At 36.8% G+C, this 25559-nt stretch overlaps 1 protein-coding gene across 15 annotated transcripts in view; it reads left to right on the top strand.

Annotated features, from left to right (window-relative positions):
* The window catches only part of HEPACAM2 (HEPACAM family member 2), a 63513-nt gene extending 38226 nt beyond the window's left edge, over nt 1-25287 (top strand). For 6 of the 15 annotated variants that reach the window (XM_024767141.1, XM_024767142.1, XM_024767143.1 and 3 more), the window contains 6 exons: nt 143-268; nt 357-381; nt 474-511; nt 1961-2034; nt 5047-5156; nt 7978-8740. In XM_024767141.1, coding sequence (XP_024622909.1) covers nt 143-268; nt 357-381; nt 474-511; nt 1961-2034; nt 5047-5156; nt 7978-7993 — 389 coding nt within the window. In that variant the 3' untranslated portion in view covers nt 7994-8740. The other 9 variants (XM_024767134.1, XM_024767136.1, XM_024767135.1 and 6 more) reach the window with 7 other exon arrangements.
* Nucleotides 25288-25559: the final 272 nt, after the last annotated feature.

A 25559-nucleotide genomic window follows, 5' to 3' on the forward strand; every position in this document is an offset into this window, starting at 1 on the left:
TCTCTCTCTCTCTCTCTCTCTCTATATATATATATATATATATATATATACACATTTGCAGTACTGTACCGTTTAGGATTTATTTATTTAGGATCAATTTATTATTGATCTTTAATAAAAATATATTTGTCTTTTTATTTAGGAATAGAGAAACTTGCACAAAAAGGGAAATCATTGTCCCCTTTAGCAAGTATAACTGGAATATCACTCTTTTTGATTATATCCATGTGTCTTCTCCTCCTATGGAAAAAATATCAACCCTACAAAGGTAGGTTAAAATTTTTTTTAAAAATTTTGAATGGTTTTATATGTGCACTAAAGTGTATCTTACTGTGTTTCTTCTTTTTTGGTTTTAGTTATAAAGCAAAAGCTAGAAGGCAGGTAATGCATATGTTTCTATGAAAATAATTTTTCTCTTGAATGCTTTTTCCTCAATGATTAAGGCTGACAGAAACACCAAATTGTCTTTTCAGGCCAGAAACCGAATACAGGAAAGCTCAAACGTTTTCAGGTAATGGCTGGGCTGAGAGGGGCTGTTATCAATATTAATTGATTATTATCAACATTAATATTAATTGATATGTTTTCAATATTGATATTGAATGTTATCAACATTAATATTAATGTATATTAATATATATTGTTGATATTAATTATATATGTAAAATGTACTAGTTACATAACAGAATTCACATGAGATAACACTAACACTCCCTTCCCAGGATGACTGCCCTCACTTCACAAAGTTCTATCCCTTGTATTAGTTTTATGTAAGTCACACAGGCCTGTAAGATAAGCCTGAAAGGCACTTTCAACTCCATTCCACAGACAAGAGAACTAAGGCTCAGAGAGACTGTCACTTGCCCGCCATCACTGAGTTCTGCTGAATCCTGTTCCATTGATCCTCTTATTATTTTGAAAATGCCCAAGGGTTCTCTCACTGTGTCAGTTCCTAAAGCAGATACAGTGCTGGCAGCTCCTTCCCAGGGAGAAGAGGAAAGGGAGGTCCCACAGGTTTGCTGCTTCTCTGTCCCCAGTGGTGCCCCTCACTTCTGACTCCCTACTGAGTTGTTATAAGTTAACAGTGGGGCTTTTGCTCAGGCCTTGGAGTCAGAGGAGCTGGGTTTCTATCCCATCTGTGCCACTTTCCCCCAATGTCACCTTGGGAAAATTAATTATTTTTCCTGACCTCAACTCATCTATACAATAGAGATCATAACTTCCCCTCAGGGTTGCTCTGAGAATTAAATCCAGTAATGTAGGTGGAGTGCCTAATGCAATGCCTGGATGCTCAGTAAACATGGGTCTTCTTCCTCTTGTCTAGTCCTTTCTCACAAATGATAAACCGTCAGAGTTCAGAAAGGCCCCAGAGACCACCTGATTCCTCCCAACCACCCCATTCCTGTCATTTTACTGATGATAGTTTAGGTGACATCGGACTTGTTTTCTGTTTTGTATGTATGGGCAGCAATAGTTGCTTATTTATTCTTATTAGTCCTGGTGGACTCTGTTAGATCTAGCAGAGTACAGTAGATATTATGGGTGGATTAAGAGCTGCTGTGATTGACAGATTGAAGCCTTGGTGTTTATAAGTGTCTGGTAACTGAGAGTTACAAAGAACAAGGCTGCCCACATGTATTTATATAATATAATATAATATATATATATATTAATATTATATTATTTATAAACAGTGTATTAATATATAATACACTGTTTCCACATCAGACTTTAAGAATAATTGTCCCAATTCAGTTTCAGTTCTGAGCTTCAACAGGAGTGATTTCCAATACTATTTAGTGGCAGCATGACTATAGGGGATTAAGAAATGTTAAATTGGTTTTATACACATACCACTTGAAGCAAACCATGAAGATAAGTTTTATAAAGGTTTTTCTAAAAAATAGCAATAGCAATTTGAGGCATTTGGTTTGTAAGTAGTATTTGTTTTCCATTTCAGGCCACGAAGATGCTCTGGATGACTTTGGAATATATGAATTTGTTGCTTTTCCAGATGCTTCTGGTGTTCCCAGGGTTGGTTTTGCTAGTGGCCAGTTAGCCCAGAAATAGCATTCTGCTTCACCAGAGGTGTAAGCAGCATTCATTTAGCATGTGGGCAGTGTGGTCAGATGGCTGCATTACCCTCAGCAGTGTTTACTCACTCTGTAATGAATGACGTTGCCGGATCTGGGGAACTAAAGCATCTTTCTCAGCCTCTATCAATAAAGCTAACACAAATAAGGAAGTTACACGAATTCATAAACATTCTTTACCTGGTAAGCTCAGGGAAGAGAGAATTAACTAGGTTGAAGGTCAAGAGAAGTGAATAAACAGGGGACCAAGAATCCCTGGTTTAAATAATTCTGCATCACTTTGATGACTGCAGCCTCTCACTTCACTGACTCTCTCTGTTGCTCAGTTTCCCCTTTATTTCCTCCTCATATCTCATGAGGACATTACAAAGACAATTGATTATACCCTTGAAGGTACCTTATGCTCTTCAGAAGGAAGGTACCATATAAACCCAAAGTATGCAGGTACATATCTTTACTTTTTCCTAAAGGTGCATGAGATGTGAGAGCGGGAACTTTTATACAGTTGAAGCCATTTTTTTCAGTCCACGCAGACAAGGTCTTTTCAGCAATCAGTTTTGTTTAACAGGCAAGCAGAATGTTTCTCTGAGCTAATCAGCTCATTAACATTTTTACAGATTTATGTACAACCGATCTTTCCTATGTTTCCGTATTCCCCTATGATAGTTCACTTAAGGAAGGGGCCAGAAACGGACTACTTGCCTCTGGGCATTTTCATTTCCTTTTTTAAAAGAGAACGATCAATATTTGTTGTTAGGGATTGGTTACCTCACTTGTTCAGAGAATTCTATATAAGATTCTAAGGTTCAAGCAGTAAGTTACCTGGCCACAGGCTTTAGTTCTCAAATGCCACGTGAGTAATGGAGGGGGATTGATTGGATTTCATCTTTCTATGGGTGAGTCGTAGCACCAGTGCCCACATCATCACAGATGAAGAGAAAAACTGCATTGCAAAAGCTTTGCAATGTCCTATTCAGTCTCATGCAGGATTGGCTCACCCTTCACTTCTACAACCAAAAAGACAAAAATAAATATTTGGTGGATCAGTTATTTCAAACAGCTCCTCACCATGGCAGAAAGCACCCCTCTCAGGTGTGGCTTTTAAATGGGAAAGCAGGAAACTGAAGAGCTAATAAGACTTAAAAGTGAATTTTGAAGTCAGTTTTTATTCCTAGGAATGCATTGGAAAGGAGTGAGATCTATGTAGGAAACTTTAAATTTAGCCTTGCAATTAATCAGTACTCAGTTTCAAGATTTTATTGAGAGGACCTCTATCTGCTCAAAATACTACAGTTCTAAAGAGCCTGAGGCAGAGAAATGAGTGCTTGATTACGTATCAGAAGCCCCGCTTATATCTGTCGTAAGTAGAATAACTCAACTTGGAACTATGCCCATCTTCAATGCTGAAAACTCCTGAGGAATCAGCTGAGGTCCTTCACTGGCAATTCCAGGTGCTTTGGGAAGAAGTGAGAAACCACCACCAACAACCCATGGAGCAGAAGGACCCAGACATGAGTAGGAGGATCTGTGTGAGAAGCAGCCAGAATGGCAGTTATGTGTGAAGATTAACAGCTAAATGCAGTGGTTTTGAGAAGAAAAGGAATAATAATAACATTACCAAGATCTCAAAATTGAAGTTAAGAAGGAAAATAAATTGATTACTAACTTTTTGAGTTTTTAAAAATCAGAATCATCTTTGAGTTTGTTGTGATACATGTACAGATGCATACTCCTCTTCTCTCTACTTACTGTACATTTCATTGCCCATTTAGCACTTCTTTTGGGGAATTGGACAGAAAGCAATGGCATGAAATGAACAAATTTATTACTTGCTAACAGGTCTAATATTAGGTTAGTTGAGTAAGTTAGTCATTATCTATAGATTCCTTTTATCATAGCCTCTGAACACCTCTATACCAAAGAAAATCAAGAGTTGATCTTAAGTAAAAACAAAACTCTAAACCAAAATCCCCTTGACACAAAAATGATAAGATGAATCACCTATTCAGTCCTAGGATGAATAGCCTAGGACTGCCATGAGAGCTTTAACAAGTAGAATAGAAACAGGCAGTTTCCAGAAAAATCTAAAGCTAAGATATTCCAAAGTAACCTAGCAGGTCAAATGAGATAAAGAACTCTTCAGATGATTTATCAAGGGCAAAGAGTCCTCTAGGTGGATCTGTATAAATATAAAGGACTGAAAGTGGCCAGAAGTACAATGAAAATAGAATGAGTTTGGGAGGAGGAGGGGAACCAGACTTTAGCTAAGTGATTGGAAAACAGTGTTTACAAGCATAACAGTATCAAATATAAGGAATAGGAGTTAATGAAACATGAATGCCAATTTCAATAAAATACATGTTGATTTTAACCAGACAGACATACACTACTGTACTTTCCACATACATCCAAGCCTTACTTTTTAGAGCCCATTACTGCATTCAAACCAAAACCTCTTCTTTTGTGTGTTCTGTATTTCTTGGTACTGTCTTCACTAACTTGCAATGTGATGAAGGCTTCTGCCTGTAAGTTATCCTTTTTTTCTAAACCACCCTTGCACACATGATTGGCGATTAGTGTCAGAAAGGTAAGACTGAGATGTAATATAAAGGATAGTAATATATGCTCTTTGATTCTAAGCTATCCTGATATCTTCTCTTTTGCTATTTTTTTCTACTGTATTTCCTTTACAGTACTGCCAGCTTTTTTCTTAAATGGAGAAAAAAAGTGATAGTTTGTCCAGCTATTCCTCTCTGACCTCATAGCTATGCCACTGCACAAACTACCATAGGGCCAGTGCAGGGAACTGTAGCAAGGAGGAAATGGATATTGAAGGGAAGTTAAATAGTTCTAATTTTCTAATCTTAACCTCTTCCAGTTGTTTTCAACTATGCAATGTAGTGGGAATACTATTACTAGTCTGCCAATCTTTTTAACGTGCCACATTTTCTAGATGCCAACGAGATCTGTTCCAACCTCTGATGGTGTACCAGGGCAAGATTTGCACAGTACAATTTACGAAGTTATTCAGCACATCCCTGCCCAACAGCAAGACCATCCAGAGTAAGTATGAACTTGCATTTGATGATGCTACATTGAAAGGACTCAGCATGCATCCCCAGCTGTCCCCAGAGTTTATTGAAAGGCTCAGAAGAAAAAAATATTAAAAATGAAATTATAGTGTCTGTACATTTGAACAGACTTTCCCACCTGAAAATAGTTTTAATAAATAAAACAGGCTAACACACAAGTATCTTCTGGGGCCAGTGGACCAGATGCAGAGCTCTAGAATCTAGCATTTCCCCCAGGGAATCCACATCTTGGTAAGAAAGGGGTCTTTAGACCAGTTCTCAAGCCATCTTGGTTATCTTGATGATTTTCCAGTGACTGTGGTAGTTTTAAAGCCAGTGATCTATCACTACAAATAGGACCAGGAAAAAAACAAACCCACAAAATGTGCCCAACAGTGTCACCATCAAACGCCCACCTCTCACATATTCAAAGCAGTCTACTCCCAAGTGAATAAAACCACTGGCCTCACACCCAGAGAAGTAAAACTTAAGCTGAGGCCAAAGCCAGGAAACTGCTTATCCAGTTAACCTCGGGGCTGACACCAAGCAGTTGCCTTCCCTTCCCATTTGTGGAAAACTAAGCCTACAGCCTTTTGAAATAGTGAAATGAACTTCCCTTTTTTGTGGGCTGTAGCTGCCTGCAGGCGTAACTGCCACAAATCATCTTCCATCATTTCTTTATTTGTCATTTATTGACTTTGAAAAGAACATCAATAACCACACACAGGAACTTCCCCTTTGGCAAAAGAAACACTTTTAGTGAAGTAATTCATGCACACCTCTGGGTAAATATCAAAAATAACAGCTAGGATGAATGCATGGGAAACGGTCTTCTGGGGAGGAGACCCAGTCCTGGGGGTACTATGCAGTCATTTAAGGGCTAAATAAGTGGCGAGAGCACCTCAGAGGACCCCATCAGTGCATTCCTTCTTGTCTCAGGGAGCCTGGAGAAAAGGGAATCAGGTTAATTAGGAGCAGACTCTGATGGAACTGGGAGCTTCTGGTTTGAAAAGAAAAGAAAATTGCTTTATAGCATTATGTTATTAATCTAATAGAGCACAATAGTGGAATGTTATTCCATGACAGTTTAAAAAAAAAAACCTCTCTAAAATGATATTTAATCCTCTTTACTTTGGAGAATAGAAAATGAAGGGATATTTTTCTTTGTTAAAAATAAGGAATATAAAGAATTTTGGGAGTATGTCTGCTTCCTAATTTTAAGATTGTATCCAATCAAAAATATTACCCTATTTAAATTCATTTGTTTTTCTATATGTCCTTTATTCTATGTATCTATTTTTCCAGTTAGCCTTCAAACAAACCAAATGAAAACTTGAGGTTTATCTTTTAAGACTCCTAACAATGAAATAAATGATGATTTTAAACTGTGGAATATGGCAGCTATAATTTCAGAGCACCAAATAAAGTGATTTGGTGGGTTTTGCAGGTGAAAAAAATGATTCCTTAAATTAAAAAAAAAATCATCCTCTGAAATTAGACTGCTTTCAGACATGAGCAATGTATCTACAATTTCTTGGGAGTATAAAATTTGATTTCAGAAATAAACTTTGAAAGTTAAAAATAAAGCAGAAAAGCTCTTTTTCCAGCACATGAAGGACTATTTAACTGCTGTTGAGAACATGCTCTTTCCAGGGACAGTCCATGCAAGAACTCCCTCATACTCCCATCCCCAGTGCCTTCTCCTCCCCATCTCCATAGCCTCTCTCTTCTCACCTCCTTCTGCCCCATCTTCTGAGGAAGTTGCCCTTTGTGTGTCTTTGTCTGGACTTCACCTCCATCCTGAGATGTCTTCCCTCTCTGAATCTGCCTTCTCTTTTCTTCTCTTTCTCTGTAAGACTGTCTCCCTTCTCTCTAATATCTCTTTAAAATTTTTCCTCCTCTTTCTCCCTTCCAGCTCATCCTAAAGAGGAGCCAACATTTTTACAAGTGTTGTTTTCCTTGAATACAGATGTGTTACCTATTCTAAATTTTAAAAACAAACAAATAGAATATTTTCTCTTTATTTCATTAGAAACTGTTTTGCACTTGTTTTATTTACAATCAATCCACAAACATCTCCAGGTCATTAACTATGTCCTAGGGACAGAGATTAAATAAGACTCAGTCTTTTAAAGATTTCATAGCTTAGTGGGCTCCTGTTTGCTTATTTTAACTAAAGATCAGTGATCCTCAGTAGAATAAATATTCTTCAATAGAATAAACATTCCCTAAACATTCAGAGACCCTTTTTCTTTCCTATGGTTTTATTCTCTACGTCCAATTAAATTCAAAGATCAATTTCATGAATAATGCAGTATTATAGGTGGTTAGTGAATCTCCCCCATTCCCAAAGTAAATGTGCCAGGTCTGGGTGAAGAACTCTAATTTCCTGCTTTCTTTTACCTCTATTTGACAGTTGGTTCTGAGATAGAAACACAGCCAAAATTTTTTTCCTTTGGCTCCTAGACTATTCTAGCAGTGTTGTTTTCATTACTACATGCATCTATTACCTAACTGAACTGGTGTTTAACAAATTGGTAAGTTGGCCTGTGTTCATATTCTGCTACTCAGCCCAGTTATTTGTTTATTGAACTTATGGCTACATTTATTTAAATGCTGTCTGTTGACCTCATTAAATGCTCTTGGCACAGTTTGTTTTGAACTCAACTTGCTCACAGGACGTCCAAGTAAGTAAACCTTTTAGTTTCAAAAGGAAATTATCTACAGAATTTAGTGATTGCTTACTCTTTATACTTATTGGTTTGTAAATGTAATTTTCTTAAACTAGTTCAAAACACTCATATTATTTGCAGCTGTGGAAAAGAATAAAAGAATTTAAGGTTCTTCGACCTGTAGACCTGGAAATCTATAGAACATTTTACACATCTCTTTGCCAGGTGAGCATTCATGGGCAAAGCAATGCATTGAAGCGAAATAATGAAAGCACATATTGAGGAAAAACAGTGAAAATGTATATTCATCCGGAATCAGTGAAGGAATCAAACCCGATACCTCTTACTCATCACTCCTTTTAATGCAGAATAGAGTCATTTATAAAAATCAGACTGCAGGTTTTCCAGCATACACACAATGCATTGTGCTACAGAGGAGCATGGTGGGGAAAGAGTTCTCAGCGGACAGTCTTTATTGCCCTGACGGAAGGAAGAAAAGGACGGGACTTTCCAATTACTATTTTGGTATCAAGTTTCCTACAACGCTCAATTAGTTCTAATCTATATGTTCCATTTCATCAGCATTGACACTATCCTATCTAACCTACAAGTGTGGAAACCTTATATTAGTAAAAATTTCAGCAGGCTTTGTTTTATTAAATTCTCATTACTGTTAAGATTGCTGTATTTTTTTATGTCATTCCCAAACTTCCTTCTTGCTATTTGTACCACAGAATAATAAAGATGATTGTCACAAAAGCAAGACTGTGCCTTCTAGGTTGTCAATCACCAATGGTGTTTTTGAAAAGACTTGTAAAATGCTGAAGGAAATGACTTAGAGTCTTATTTTTATTTTTGTTCAAAGAAAGATGGATTCAAATAAATTATTCTGCTTTTGCTTTTATATGGCCTTGATTCTTTGTATTTTAGAGTAAAAATTTTACATAAAATAACATTATAGAATTAGATTTTTTATCCTTATTTCCCAATGTGCATCATAGACAGCTACTAAAATAAGACTCTTGCACTCATATAACTATTTACTTTCAGGCTTGAATTTTTTACTTTATTGAGTTGTGGATTCTACTTGTATATTGCTGTAGTTTAAAAAATCAGTTAGAAACTAAACAGTAGAATTAAAAAACACCATTTTATAACCCCCAAATGAAATAACTGATTCAGATAACAATTATCATTAGTCAAGACTGCTAGATAAAAGGTACCAGAAAAACTACCAAGGGTTAGGTTGCAGAAACTCTGTGAGAGAAAGGTGATCTGAGACCTAGAGAGAAGCAGGTATACAGAGTGGCACGGGTAACTCTTCAGGGTACAGTGAGTCCCAGGGAGTGGGAATGGAGCAGTCAGTCTTGTAGATCTTGAAGATGAAAGATTATGTCAATTTATGTTTACTGACATTGGCTACAGACACTCTGACCTGCCAATGCCACTCTTTAGAATTTTATTCTGGCTAAATAAAGGTAGAAACAACCTAAATATACAACAATGGGGGATTTAAAAATGACATTAGTGACATTAGGTCCATAAAATGATTCACCTTGCAACTATTAAAAAAGAAGAAATATGATTATATTTTCTGACTTTAATAATAGGCCATTAGACGTCTAATGGCCTATTATTTTATACAGGAGAAAGAAATCAAAAGAATAGCATTTCTTGCAAATCAAAACTACAGTGAAGTATTACCTCACAGTGGTCAGAATGGCCATCATCAAAAAGTCTACAAAAAATAAATGCTGGAGAGGGTGTGGAGAAAAGGGAACCCTCCTACAGTGTTGGTGGGAATGTAAATTGGTGCAGCCACTATGAAGAAGTATGGAGGTTCCTTAAAAAACTAAAAATACTTAGCATATGATCCAGCAATCCTACTCTTGGTCCTATATCTGGAGAAAACTCTAATTCTAAGAGATACATGCACCCCAGTGTTCACTGCAGCACTGTCTACAATAGCCATGACAAGGAAGCAACCTAAATGTCCGTCAACAGATGAATGGATAATGAAGATGTGGTATATATATATATATATACACACACACAATGGAATATTACTCAGCAGTAAAAAAAGAATGAAATAACACCATTTGCAGCAACATGGATGGACCTAGAGATTATCATACGAAGTGAAGACAAAGACAGAAAAAGACAAATATCATATGATATCGCTTATATGTGGAATCTAAAAAAATGATACAAGTAAACTTATTTACAAAACAGAAATAGACCCACAGACATAGAAAAGAAACTTATGGTTACCAAAGGAGAAAGGGAGGGAAGGGCTAAATTAGGAGCTTTGGATTAACATATACACAGTGCTGTGTATAAAATAGATAACCAACAAGGACCTACTGTATAGCACAGGGAACTCTACTCAATATTTTGTAATAACCTATAAGGGAAAAGAATCTGGAAAAGAATATATAATATATGTATAACTGAATCACTTTGCTGTACACCTGAAACTAACACAATATTGTGAATCAACTATACTTAAATTGAAGAAATAAAATTTTTAAAAATAATAAAAAAGAATAGCATTTTTTAAAAACGTATTTCAAGTGAACCACTATATTTATACTATACCTTCCATATTTTCATAGAAGAACATGGTGAAAGGAAAATTAAGACTAAATCTTACAACCTACCCTATCTTCTTTCCCGGTTTTCTTTCTCTACCACCATTATATATTTTTCTGCTGGAAAAGTCCATCAGTTCCACCACAAATATTCTTCTACATTTGGTAAAAAGAAAAAAAAATTATCTAATTAGAAAAGGAATCCCGGCCCATTGTTAAATATATATATATATATACTTGGAAATGCAGAAGGCTAACCATAAGACAATTGAAATCACCTGTAGAGAGTAGATCTGAAATATTCTCATGACCAAAATAAACAAATGTAATTATGTGAGGTGATGGATGTGTTAACTAACCTTATTGTGATAATTATTTCACAATATATACATGTACCAAATCACCACACCTTAAAGTTATACTATGTTGTATGTCAATTATATCTCAATAAATCTGGATAAAAATTTAAAATCACTTGTAATCTCACCTCCCAGAAATAACCTGTTAGCATTTTCCCAGGTTAGTTATGCATACGTTTATTCCTACTCCTTCCAGTTCCAGAAAGGATTTATGGTAGCTCATATAAATGCATAGTATAACAAGATAAAATACACCCCCAAAAATAAAGGTGATAAAGAAAACAGGATGAAGGAAAAATTAGAGTTTACAAAGGCAAGGCGAAAGAAGAAATGAGGTTAATAACTAGTATGATGAATTTCCCTTCATCTGAGAGTATTGTTTTATACCACTGAGATCATGCGGCATATACAGGAGGATTTCTAAGGAGGGGCCTCTGAACTGAATGCGATTTGTTAGTTGTCAGAGCCAAAGAAAGGGTGAAATCTTACTGCAGGGCTAGGAGAGAGCAGGTCAGCTTTCCCAGTCACCCAGTCACCCCAGATACATCTGTCTCTCCCCTCCTTTCTCAAGTTTGAATCCCCTCCTGGAGACCACGTGTCGTCTTACTTGTAGAGCAGACCCTAACTACAATGAGCTACTGCTGCATCTCTGTGTTCTCTTTTCTAGACCCAACTCTGGGACACTTTAAAACATAGACAATCTTAAACAGCCTTTTAATAGGTAATAATACATTCACATGATTCACAAATCAAAATCCTATTAAAAGTATGCACTAAAATAACTGGGTTTTGTTAGTTTTTGGTTTTGGTTTTGGGTTAGGCTAGTTCTGTGTATCCCTCCAGACTTTCTTACCACAACCAAGGGAAATACAAACACATACACTTATTTTTTTCAAACTCACTTTTCAATCACTTGCTATTTCTCTCACTTCTGTGTCTCTCTCACACACACAAAAACACACAGACTCAGTGCGTGGTTCCACTCAAAGCAGCAAGGAATTGCGGAAGGGAGAAGTGTGAAAGGATCTAGAATCCAATTAACTTTTGCTGTCACTGGTGTGTAACACTGGATGACTCACTGCTTTTTTAGTAAGTGGGGATGAAAATCTCATAAATTAATCAAGATTTCCAAGGGAAGTGATGAACCAACCCAGATGTTCACCTAATTAACAAATTAATCTTTAAAAACCAGCCTAAAGTTCCTTCCTTATTACTAAACATAATCTTGGCTGTTGTTAATTAAAATTTTTAACTTCATATTACTGCTTCTAACTTGGAATAGATTCATATTCCTCCTGCTTATTATTTTGAAAGAATATATCCTACTGATAGAATTTTAAGCAAAAATTAAAATACTTATGAATAAAAGTTTTCCTTGTTTCTTTGACATTTGTGCACTTCCATATTAATAAGACAATTTCAGTTAAAATAAACTGCAAAATACACTCTAAGACGATTTATGTGATCCCTCAGTTTTATAAGATCATGCACCTTATAAGGTTCTGTTTAATAAAATTGAATGATAGAATAGTACATGGCATATAGGTAGCTATTTTACTATGTTATTAAAGATTTAACTTATTTTTAGAAAGTTTTAATTTTCTGCTTCTGTATGCTTCTACCTCTATGCATCCCTGTGAACTTCTCTGTCATTCTTACATATTCCTCTAAAGTTCATGTTCATATACATATGAATGTGTATGTTTTAGTTTCATAAGGCAGTAAGAAAGCAGAGATTCCTTTCTCATGAGTAGGCAGAAATCAGACACAGCACTTGGATTTAACACTGGTACTCTCCTTCCTTCTCATCTGCCAGGTACACTTTTTACTGGAATTATCGTGTTAACCTTGAAGTTTACAAATACTTTTACATCCACTACCCCCACTGATCTTCACAAGAGCCTTGTGGGCTAGAACAAGCATACCTGCTTTACAGATGAAGGAACAAATACTCAGGAAATGAAAAGATTTGCTCAAGTCCCTTATATAAAATGTATTTGTACATAACCTACACAATCGTCCCCTATACTTTAAATCATCTTTAGATTACTTATAATACCTAACACAATGTAAATGCTATGTAAATAGTTGTAAACACAACGTTAGTGCTATGTAAATAGTTGCCTGCACGGCAAATTCAAGTTTTGCTTTGGGGAACTTTCTGGAATATTTTTTCGGGTGTCTTCAATCTATGGTTGAATCCATGGATGCAGAACCCACAGATGTGGAGGGCTGACTATATTTGTTTGGTTTTTGTTTGTGTCTGAGAACTTTCTCGTTTGAATATGCTCCTAGTGAAGATGCTTAAGTTCTACAAAAACCAGTTGTCTGAAGAGGTGGGGACTTCAGAGACCATGCCCTCATGACATCCATCTCTTCTGAGTGTCCCATATGGCATCCATCCCATTATATGCACTTTAGAACACAGACAATAAATGGTTTTTGAATTGTAATGAATTGCATTACCTATGCTTTGTATATTTAATGAAGACACCAGGGATAGGAGGCAAATAATACTATTGGAAACAGTAGTTTCCAATAGTCTTCCAGTTCTTTGAGACTGACTCTCAGGGCACTTGATAACTTTGGGAGCCATTTTTCCTTGCTTCCTGGACTTGGATGCCTGTTTCTTTTCCCAGATTAGGGAAGTTTTCAGCTACTATCACTTCAAATAAGTTTTCTGCCCCCTTTTCTGTCTCTCTCCTTCTGGAACTCCTATAATGCTTGATGTTATTCTAGAGATCTCTTAAACTGTCCTCATTTTTTTAAGTTCTTTTTTCTTTTTTTTTTTGTTCAACCTGGGTGATTTCCACTATCTATAAGTCTTCCAGTTCACTGATCCACTTCTCTGTATCACCTAATCTACAGTTGGTTGCTTACAGGTGTTTTTTTGTTTTTTTCTGTATTCTTCAGTTTAGATTTTCTTCATATTTTCTAATTCTGTTAAAATTCTCAGTGTGTTCATCCAGTCTCCTCCCAAGTTCATTGAGCATCTTTATGATCATTACCTTGAACTCTTTGTCGGATAGTTTGCTTATCTCCACTTCTCTCAGTTATTCTTCTGGGGTTTTATGTTGCTTCTTCATTTGGAACATACTCATTTGTCTTCTCATTTTGCCTAATTCTCAGTGTTCATTTATATGTATTAGGTAGTTCAGTTACATTTCCTGATCTTGGAGAAGTGATCTTTTGTAAGAGACATCCTGTGGGGCCCAGCAGCACACTCCCCCTCTGGTCACCAGAGCTATATGCTCTAGGAGTGCTGTGCCCCCTATGTGGGCTGCATGGGCTCTTCAGTGTGATAGAGACAACTATTGTGGGCACGCCCTGGCCCGGTGGTCTGTGAGGTCCCGCCTTGTGCAGTGGCTGTGGGCCCACTGGAGGGCAGGGTAGGCTTTCGGTGCATTCTGCTGTGCAGCCGGGTAGCGTGCAGCTACTTTGGGCAGCTGGTGAGTGGGGCAAGTCCCCAGCCCCTATAGGATAGAGGGAGGATTCCAAAATGGTGCTTGCCATCGCAGGTGTCATCACAGTAGAACGAGCTCTCAAAAATGGCTGCCACCAGTGATTCTGTCCCCCACAGGAATCCTACTTACTTCCTGCCTCTCTGGAAGTTTCTCCAGGATCAACATGTGGGTCTGACCCAGGTTACTTTCAAACTACTGCTGCTGTGCTAGGACTCAGAGCATGTGAGATTTTGTGCGTGCCCTTTAAGAATGGAGTCTTTGTTTCCTACAGCCCTCAGCTCTCCCGAACATAAGCCCCACTGTTTTTCAAAACCAGACATTCTGGGAGCTCATCTTCCCAGTTCAGGACCCCTGAGATGGGGAACCCACTGTAGAGCTTGGACCCCCACTCCTTGGGGAGGGCCTTTGTGATTGTGGTATTCCACCTGTTGTGGGTCACTTACCTGGGGATGTGAGTCCTGACTATATCCCATCTCGGCCCCTCCTACTCCTCTTGTTATGACTCCTTCTTTATATCTTTAGTTGTTTAGTTGTGGAAAATAGTTTCTGCCAGTATTCATGTTGTTCTCATTGTTAGTTTCTCTGTAAGTAGTTGTAATTTTGGTGTACCTGTGAGAGGAGGTGATTTAGGGTCTTCCTACTCTGCCATCTTGGGGAAGCTCTTGAAATAATTTTAAATAAATAAAATAACTTTTTTAGTTATTAGGTTATAAATGTAGAAATGTTATTTAAAAATACTAGTGTATATATCCATACAAAACCAAACACTGTTTTTTTGCCCAGTCCTGGTTGTCTAATCTGTAATGTGAGAGGGATGACCAAAAAAGCTCTTTAATTTCCTTAAATTCCATGACTTATCATTTTATTAATTACTACAAAACCTATACCTGCTTAGCAGACATATTGAAAGGTCAAAAATTTTTAACCAAGCTGCTGCCTTTGCTAAAATAACTGAAAGAGAAGCTAGTCATAAAGGGTTTGTTTTCTCATCTAAGAACTCAGCATGGCACCTCACTTGTACTCTTATGATTTTTATGCAGTACTACTTAGTGTAAGCACCAATAAGTAATTACACACAGTGTACTGTGATGTCAGTGAACTGTCCACAATTTTCCCAGTCATTATTTTTGAATTTTTTTCTTTTTCAAGTTATATGTTTAAAGGAAGGGAAGAAGAAACCAGCCTAAACACCAATCCACAGAGTATCAGTTAAATACTAGTTACATTGAGTTAGGGCACTATGTAGCTATTAAAAAGTAAGCGATAATAGCATGAGGGAAAATTCTGCACATATTATTAGCTGCAAAACAATATGTCACAGGTCAGTTTTATGGTATGATTCCTTATGTAGATAAAACATTTTATATAAAGAAAATATTCAGGGCTTCCCTGGTGGCGCTGTGGTTAAGAATCCCCCTGCCAATGCAGGGTACAATGGGTTCGATCCCTGGTCTGGGAGGACCCCATATGCCACGGAGCAACTAAGCACGTGAGCCATAACAACTGAGCCTGCGCTCTAGAGTCTGTGAGCCACAACTACTGAGCCCACCTGTCACAACTACTGAAGCCCGTGTGCCTAGAGCCCGTGCTCCGGAACAAGAGAAGCCACGACAATGAGAAGCCCACGCACTGCAGCGAAGAGCAGCCCCTGCTCACCACAACTGGAGAGAGCCCGCACACAGCAACGAAGATCCAAAACAGCCAAAAATAAAAACAAACAAATTAATTAATTAATTTTTTTAAAAAAGAAAATATTTCAATAAGAAATATACTGAAGTGTCAATGGTAGCAACCCCTGGAAAGAAGAAAAGAGTAGTGGGTAGAAAGGCTTGCATTTTTTCTTTTTCACTTTACAGAAATGTGTACTGCTTGATATATGTTTACAATTTTAAAAAGGCAAAAACATTTAATAAGGAGAACCTAACATTTTAATCACACATCTGCCTGAAATTCCATTTGTTTGACAGTGTTCTATCCTCTTCATTTACACTCTTTCTTTCTTTTCATTTTCCTTGTCCCTTTCCTCCTGATGTTGCTTCTTTTTTTCTGCTTTCATTTCTCCTTGTTGCATTTCATGTCCTTCTGCCTTTAATTTCCTTTCTCCCTTCCCCCAAGCTGGATCCCTAAAAGGTAAAAATCAGAGAGTGTGAACAGGTGACATTTGTAATGGGGAGTGGCTCTGAGCATGGCCCAGGGCTCCCCAAATAGAGGATTTTGGACTAACTGTGTGATTCTGGCCACTTGTGAAAAACTGTGGCCAAGATGGAAGGACATCAAGGTTCAGAGCCTGGCAACGGAGATATTTAAAACATAATTCTATTGATGAAACCTAGAACTTTCTTTATCAGAGTATGTAGATTTGACTGTAATGGCCTGCCCGCTTCTCCAGCTAGGTTGTAAAAGAAAGAAGAGGGGTGAAACCTGGAGTGAAGGCGCCTCATCACCAAAAACAGACAGAGCTGTTTGTTACCATGGCAACTTCCAGGTTAGAGTGGTGAGTGAAAGATATTACATATTTGGCGTCTTGCTTCTTATGGCTAAAAGTCTATGTCATTGAATTGAATTGAACTGAATTGAAATTGAACACGTTGCTTTGGAACACAAAAGACTAACCCGAGGCAGAGGCCTTTCATGGATTCCCTTAATTTATTGTTCAATGTATTGTGCAATATATACCAACCTCTGCCGGGCGTTTAAAATATATTCTCCCTATCTCTCAGAATAATTATGTAAAGCACTATCCCTACTTTATAGATGAAGAAACTGAGGTTCACAGAAGTTGGGTCATCTCTCCAATGTCATCAACTAACGAGTAAATGTCTGTGTCACCTCTAGCTACCTCCTGGCCCAGTCCAGCAAAGACTGCTTTGTGAAATTATACGGAAGGCTTCATGAAGCCATGTGTTTACTTACAGTGTCCCCAGCTAATGCCTCTAAGTGCTAAGACAATTTAACTGGAGTTAAATAGCAGTAGAACATAGACTATTTAATTTGTTCAGCGTTCAGGTGGCTTCTCCTTTACAGATAAAAAGTAGAAAAAATGGAGAATTTTTTAAGAAGCAGAATCAACACGCTATAATCAAAAGGAGTATGTATCTCTCAATATGTGTATATATAATATATACACATATGTACATATAAATATATTTATTTATATATAGATACATCTGTATACATATTTATATATATTCAGGCAATGTTTCCATTTCCAAACTTCTTTATCTGCAGAGATAAAGATAAGGTAATGGTCCTGACATTTCTAGAATTGGGTACCCAGAATTTCAACTCATATCTCTGATACCAAGCTGCTCCCAGAGTGTTGTTAGTGTAACTTTTATTTATATAAAAACAAGAAGGTCCAGATGAAGGCAGGGCATGTGTGTGTGTGTGTGTGTGTGTGTGTGTGTGTGTCTGTGTCTGTGTCTGTGTGTCTGTGTTTAAGGTGGCTCTGAAAGTTCTCTGAATTAGTGGGTACTTGTTTAAACTAGTGTAAGCTAGTTTTAATGAGTAGACTCAGTTCTCATATCCTCTGCATCTGATGCATTTTTATTGTGAGCGACAAATAGTAAGGTTAGCATTTTGTGGCATATCTTTGTAAAGGCACTAAGATATATGTTTCCCACCACTTCTCTCCCCTTCCTATCTCCCAACCATAAATTGGGGGTAATGAAAACATTTTCTACTGTCATTGCTGAAGGGGGTTACAGAGGGAAAGCCAACTCCCAGATTTTCATTTCAAGCTAAGTCAAGGCAAGCAGTACTTAATGTATGTATGTTTCATCTGGATCAGCAGGGGCCACTTGGTCTTCTAAGAAAATCAGGTGCCTGCAAGCCTGTTTGCTTCTCAGTCACTGACCTGTTGAAATGTAGAAGTGCTAAGTAAGAAGTCACACGAACAACTCCCACTAACAGTGTAAACAGTGGGCAGTGGGGGCATGCAAAACCATCTCTAGTAGGACGCATCAGTTTGGCATTCGTATATATTTTGTTTAAAACATAATTTTCACACTGCAAACTTAGAAAGTCACCATACAGCTTAGCAAATTAAGTATGTCCCATAAATTCACATCCAGATTGTTACAATGTTTATCTTTATGATCAGGTCATGGGAGAACTCTTTGCTTTTCTGGCTTATGACTATATGTTTTCTTATTGGAAAAAACAAAAGTTATAGAAGCAGAAGAATGAAAGCTTCTGCATAAAACAATTGCTGTTTTTACGAATAGTTAGCAAATGGCATGGTGAAGTATACTCCACCGTCTAGAAGAGAAGATAAATGCAAATAGGTCTTGCACTGTTACACAGTCTCAAATATGACAGTTAATACTAGAAGTATAAGATTAGAATGTTCAGCCAAGTTGATTTATAGGTAAGTTAAGAACAGGAAGGATTATTTTTCCAGAATTGTTTATAGCTTGTCTATGGCTGAGATGTCAATTCAAAATCCCTTCCAACCTGGGATTCTGGAAGCGGTTCCATTCCCTGATCTTTTGGTGCCACCTATGGTTCCAAATTAGAAAGTGTTAGATTAAAGTATAAAATCTGTGTATTTTGAACAATAATCTGTTTTTAAATTACCGTATTTATCATTCTATTATGTTTTGCCATTTGGGTTTGACTAAATGAACGGAATATCTTTCTGGAGGGCAAATTTCCTAATATGCATTAGGAGATTTAAAAATGTTTAGACTCTTTAACCCAGTAATCCATGTTTAAGAAATGATGAGGGACAAAGAGACGTGTATAAGAATATTAATTACACTAATATTTAAAATAACTTAATGTTCAAATGATTATAATACATGTATGAGTTGGAATATGATGCAACCATTTTAAAAATGTCAAAAAGAGAAAATCACCTTTAGTTGTAATTTCTATAATTTTTTTCTTTATAGAAAGATTTCAGGACTTTTAGAAACTGTCAAGACCCTAAAGAGATAATAAGCTACAGTATGCAATAGCACACCAAAAATAAAATCCATAACCCACACGACTAAACAGCTATGTGCCTAGAAAACGGAATTTATAAATGTGCTGATTGTTGTCTTTTGCATACGGACCAGTCAAGATAAATGAGACAAAGTCCCTACTTTGCAGAGGAAACAGAAGTCACCAGATGGAAACTCCTTCATTTTTCTAAAATAAAAAATACACACCTCCCTTGTGCTTCCATCCTGGTCTGCATTTCTCTAATTATCATAGAGGGAACTAACCTCTTTACCTCTGCTTTGGCATCTACCCCCTGTTGCCTAGTCAATAACTTTACACCATCCATTATCCTTCTCCTCTCTTCTGTATATTCAGTCTTTCCTATCACTGGAATGTGTTCCACCAGCTTTAAAATATACTTGTGTCTGATATCCAAACTAATAATAAGAATTCTTCACTCAAACCTACATCCTCTACACCCTCACTTCTGACAACATATACTCCTATCTCTATCTCTCACTTCACAGTCAAGCTTCTTAATTTCTATATATGTTATTACAATTTTCATACCTCCTGCTCAGGCTTAAACTCACTCCAGTCTGGGGGTATGTGCCCCCAACACTCTATTAAAACAGCTCTCTGTAAAATCACTAATGACCTCCAGCTTACTAAACATGGACTTTTTTCGGTATTCTTTGTAGCGTCTCAACAGTAGTCAACACTCTTGATCAGCACTTCCTGAAACACTCACTACTCTTGGCTTCCCCCCACCCACCCACTTCTCTAGACATTTCTGTTTCTTTCAGTGCTCATCCTCCTCTTCTTGGCCATTGAATATCATAGTTCAGTCTTTGACCCTCTTCTCACTCTTTAATCTCTTCCTAGGAAATTCTTTATAGCTATGATTTAAATTACCACCTATATCCAAATGATTCACAAACCCTAATTTCTGGCCCAGTTCTTTCTTCTGAGCTCCAGGAACATGTAAAATATATATATTTCTTCACTTCTTAAAGATCTCTAAGGTATCTCAATCTCTATTTAACCAAAACCTAACTCATGATTTTTCCTTCCAAACTTACTCTTTCAGTGTCCTCTTTCATCTCTATAAATGGCCCATCACCAATCTTGTTATACACAGCAAATGCTAAAAGTCATCCTTAATGTTTCCCTCTCCTTCGTCATGAACATTTAATCCATCTCCAAGCTCTGTCACTGCTACTTCCTACCTCTTAAATCCATCTTCTCTCCATCTCCACCACCATGTTAATCGGGGTCACCATTATCTCTTGTCTGCATTACTGCAATAATGTCTTATTAGTTTTAATAGTCTCAATAGTTTTCTTTCTTTTTACCCAACCTGTATACCATTGATTTAATTTTTTGTCTAAATTCACTAGCTAGTACTTCCATGCAGTTTGAGATAGGAGTGGTAAGGACATCTTTGCCTTGTTCTTGATCTTAGGGGAAAAGCATCCGGTTTCTTACCATTAAGTGTGGTATTAGCTCTAGGATTTTTGTAGATGTTCTTTATCAAGCAGAGAAATTTCTCCACTACTCCTAGTTTGCTGAGAGTTTTTATTATGAATAGGTGTTGGATTTTGCCAATTACCTTTATTCAATTGACAGGATCGTATTATTTTTTTTTCTCTAGCCCACTGATGTGGTGGATTGCATTAATTTTCAAATGTTGAAACAACCTTCCATAACTGAAATATATCTTACTTGGTTGTGATGTATAATTCTTTTCAAAGACTGTTAGATTTTATTTGCTAATACCTTTTTGAGGATTTTTGCGTCTGTGTTCATGAAAGATATTGGTTTGTAATTTTCCTTTCTTTTGTCTTAGTCTAGTTTTGGTATTAGAGAATTGCTGACCTCACAGAGTGAGTCAGGATGTGTTCCCTCAGCTTCTGTTTTCTGGAAAAGATTATACACAACTAGTATTGTTTACTTTGAAAATGTCTGGTAGAAATCACCTGTGAAACCATCTAGGCATGTCCTTTCTTTTTTAGAAGGTTATTAATTATTGATTTGATATCTTAAAAATATAGGCCTATTCATATTATCTATTTCTCCTTGTGTGAATTTTAATAATTTGTATATTGCAAGGAATTGGTCTATTTCATCAAAGATACCAAATTTGTGATCATAGGGTTGTTTGTGGTATTCCTCTTTTATCTTTTTTAATGTCAGTGGGTTAAGTAGTAATGCCCTCTCTATCATTTCTGTTATTATCCATTTATGTTTTTTCCATTTATTAGTCTGTATTATGGGTTGAATTGTGCCCCCTCCCAAAATTCATATGTTGAAGTCCTAACTCCTAGTAATTCCTAATACCTAGGAATGTGACCTCTTTGGGAAATAGAGTCATTGCAGATGTAATTAGTTATGATTAGGTAATACCAGAGTTGGGTGGGCCTCTAATCCAATGACCGGTGTCCTTGTAAAAAGAACACCATGTGGGGGCTTCCCTGGTGGCGCAGTGGTTGAGAGTCCGCCTGCTGATGCAGGGGACACAGGTTCGTGACCCGGTCCAGGAAGATCCCACATGACGTGGAGCGGCTGGGCCCGTGAGCCATGGCAGCTGAGCCTGCGCATCCGGAGCCTGTGCTCTGTGGCGGGGGAGGCCACAGCAGTGAGAGGCCCACATACCGCAAAAAAAAAAGAACACCATGTGAAGATACAGAGACACATACAGGGAAGGCTATGTGAAGACACAAGGGAACACTATGTACAAGCCAAGGAGTGACTTAGGCCACCAGAAGCTAGAAGAGAGGCATGAAACAGACTTTCCTTCACAGCCCTCAAAAGAAAACAACTGTCTCAACACCTTGGTTTTCGACTTCTGCCTGCAGAACTGTGAGACAATAAATTTCTTTTGGTTAAGCCATCCAGTCTGTGGTAATTTCAGTAGCCTTAGAAAATTAATATACTGAGCTCTGGGAAGGCATGAACTGTAAATTTCAGAGGCTTTAAATTCCTCTAATGTTCTTGGTTTTGCATCCTTCTTAAATAGAATCTATATTTTTAAGTTCTTTTAACTATAATCCACTGTGACTAGCCTGGAGCCCTATTGATGTGGTGCTAAGGTGGGGGAGAGGGAAAGCATTCTATAATCCTATGATTAAATATCAGTTTTTTAGTGGAACCTTGTCCCTGAGCTGTGACTTTCACAGCTGTTTCTTAGCTTCTCCCCGCTTAGGTAAGACAGGAAGGGTAGTTGGATAAATGCCATTCCCAGTAGGTGGGGTAAGACTCTGGTAGTCTTCCCCTGGAAAGCAGGCCTTTGTTGTGAAGAGTGCTGTAGGTTTATTTCAGAATGGTTACTTCTCTCCTCCCCTTGCCAGAGCTGTAAGGCAGAATTTTCTTAGTTCTTCACCATGAGTTTCCTGGAGATAAAACCCATCAAAGCGTGGGGGCCCTTCTAAGACTGAAAGTTTCTCATTCTCATGTTAGTTCATGCTCAGCTTCCAACAGTTCATCAAAATGACATTTAAGTCATGAAATTAGAACACTCCCTAACACCATACACAAAAATAAACTCAAAATGGATTTGAGACCTAAATGTAAGAAGACTACAGAATAAAAACTGGTAGCTAGGGACATAGGTAACATATCTGTTCATTTTTTGCTCTGGTCTTCCCTTCATTGTTCAAAACATTTACCACATTACTTCAGCTGAACTAACTTTCCCTTTCATTCCTTGATCCCTCATTTATAGCATTTCCAGTTTGCCTTTATGTGCTCTTTATACCCATTGATGATCTCTCAACTTAGTGCACTGTAGTAAGGATAACGAACATCCTTTCAGCTCAGATTCTGTTCTTGCTTTTGCCCCATCAGATTGTCAGCTCCTACATGAGGAGAGAGTTTGTCATCTTTGCAGCATATAGAGCACCCAGCCAAGTGCTTTTCGCTTTTGTAGGTGCTCAATATACATTGGACTGACAAAACAATTTGTAAAATCTGAGTGTTAGAGAAACACTTTTTGCTCCTCTCTTGTAATAATCTACAACGGAAGGAGCCTCTCACCCCCACACCCGACCCATGCACTTGTGTGTACACACACACACTTCCAGCACTTCTTCTTACCCTGTGTTCCCTCCTCTGCATAGGGGTTGTGGCTCACTGATTGAATACCCCTGGGCCGCCTTTCTGTGGTAATCACACTCCTCTCTCTGCATTTCCTACGATGAGCTAGTAAGTCAGGCCCCGTCTGTTCCTCTTGGTTGTAGTCCTTGTCCATCCACGCTGCTACTTGCTTGGTTTCTTTGCCAGTCCCTCTGTGTCTCTTTCCTTGAGCATAAGGACTCATGGTCTAGATTTAGGGTGAGAGAGGGGATTTTTTAAATTAAAGTACAGTTGATTTACAATGTTTCAGGTGTAAAGCAAAGTGATTCAGTTTTATATCTTTCTCAAATTCTTTTCCATTATAGGTTACTACAAGATATTGAATATAGTTGCCTGTGCTGTACACTAGGACCTTGTTGTTTATCCATTCTATATATAATAGTTTGCATCTGCTAATACCAAACTCCCAATCCATCCCTCCACCACCCCCTTTCCCCTTTGGTAACCATAAATTTGTTTTCTATGTCTATGAGTCTGTTTCTCTTTTGTAAATAAGTTCATTTGTATCATCTTTTTAGATTCCATATGTGTGATATCATATGATATTTGTCTTTCTCTTTCTGACTTACTTCACTCAGTATGAGAATCTCTAGGTCCGTCCATGTTGCTACAAATGGCATTATTTCATTCTTTTTATGGCTGAGTAATATTCCATTGTGTGTATGTATGTTTATATATATATATATATATATACACACACACACACATATATATATATATATATATCTCACACCCTCTTTATCCATTCATCTGCTGATGGACATCAGATTTATTTTTTTAAACCCAACATAACATCTAAACTTTCTTCTATGCCATATATTTATGTAATCATAATCAATTTATAGTATTGTTTTTAAGTTCTAAATTTTTAAATGAATAGTGCCATATTATAGATACTTTCCAACTCAGTCTTATCATGCATTAACAAATTTTGGAGATTTATACATGTAGGTCTAGTTCATCCATCTTAATTGTATGTAATGTTAAATTGTATCAGTATCTCACAATATATTTATCTTTCCTCTGGCTGTTGGGCATTTGAATCTTTTCTTGTTCTTCACTGGAACAATAAATATTCTCTTTTTTTTTTTTTCATGAACTTGTGTGAGAGTTTCTCTATGGTATAAACCTAGAAACTGAAAATCAAGCTTAGTGTCAAAGATATTTTCAACTTCTCTACTACTGACTATTTGCTCTCCTTAACAGCTTATATTCCCACCAAGAATCTATGAGCATTTTGTTGCACACACTTTTTATATTATTTTTCCTGTATGTGAAATATTATCTTATTGTGTAGTTTTGATATATATTTCCCTGATTACTAGTGACTACAAAATATTTTCTTATGTTTATTGGCCATTCAAATTCTTTCCTCTTTAATTCTTTATATCTTTTGCCTATTTTTCTAACAAGTTATCATTTTGTATTTATTTGTAGGCACTCTTTACAGACTGGATATTAATCCTTTATTGATTTTATAATCCTATATTGATTATATCACTTGTGTTGGTATCTTCTGATACAAGAGTTTTTTAATGTAAAAAATATATATTTTATTATTTTCCTTTATGGTTTGTGTTCTTCCACCTGTGGCAAAAATTCTTTTTCAAATCTGAAGTTTTAAGTATATTTTTCTAAAATTTTTTCATTTCATATTTAGGATTTTAATTCAACTGGATGGTGTTTCATCAATTTCACCATATAATTCAGCTTTTGCTCTATGTATTTCAAGGTTATGTTGTTAGATACCCACAAATTTATTTTTATATTTTCTTGGTAGAATGTTCTTTATTGCTATCAAAGTTTTTTGTCTTTTATTCTATTTTACTTTGTTTTATATTAACATTGATATACCCTTTGGTTATTTGCCTGATGTATTTTTCAATACTTTATTTTAAATCTCTTTGTGCTATTTTTATTTTAGTTGGGTCTTTTGTAAGCTGCATATATTCAACATGATAGACTGAATTTCAATAAGTGAGTATAATCTATTTACATTCATTGTGATTACTATATATTTGAATTCTTTTTCTTTTATATTTCCTTCATATATTTTTGGATTCCCATACTTTTCCTTTGTTTCTTTTGTTTGTTTGTTTTTATGCCCCCCATTAAGTTGATAAAGTTTTCTGCATTTTCTTATATCCTCAGTTCTCATGGAAGCTCTAGAATATATTTCTCTACCCTTTGTAGTACCCTATATTTTTAAAATTAATTTTATTTCAAAATCTGAAGTTAACATATAT

The sequence above is a fragment of the Neophocaena asiaeorientalis genome, unplaced genomic scaffold, assembly GCF_003031525.2.
Source record: "Neophocaena asiaeorientalis asiaeorientalis breed wild unplaced genomic scaffold, Neophocaena_asiaeorientalis_V1.1 scaffold70, whole genome shotgun sequence".
NCBI classification, from domain to species: domain Eukaryota; kingdom Metazoa; phylum Chordata; class Mammalia; order Artiodactyla; family Phocoenidae; genus Neophocaena; species Neophocaena asiaeorientalis.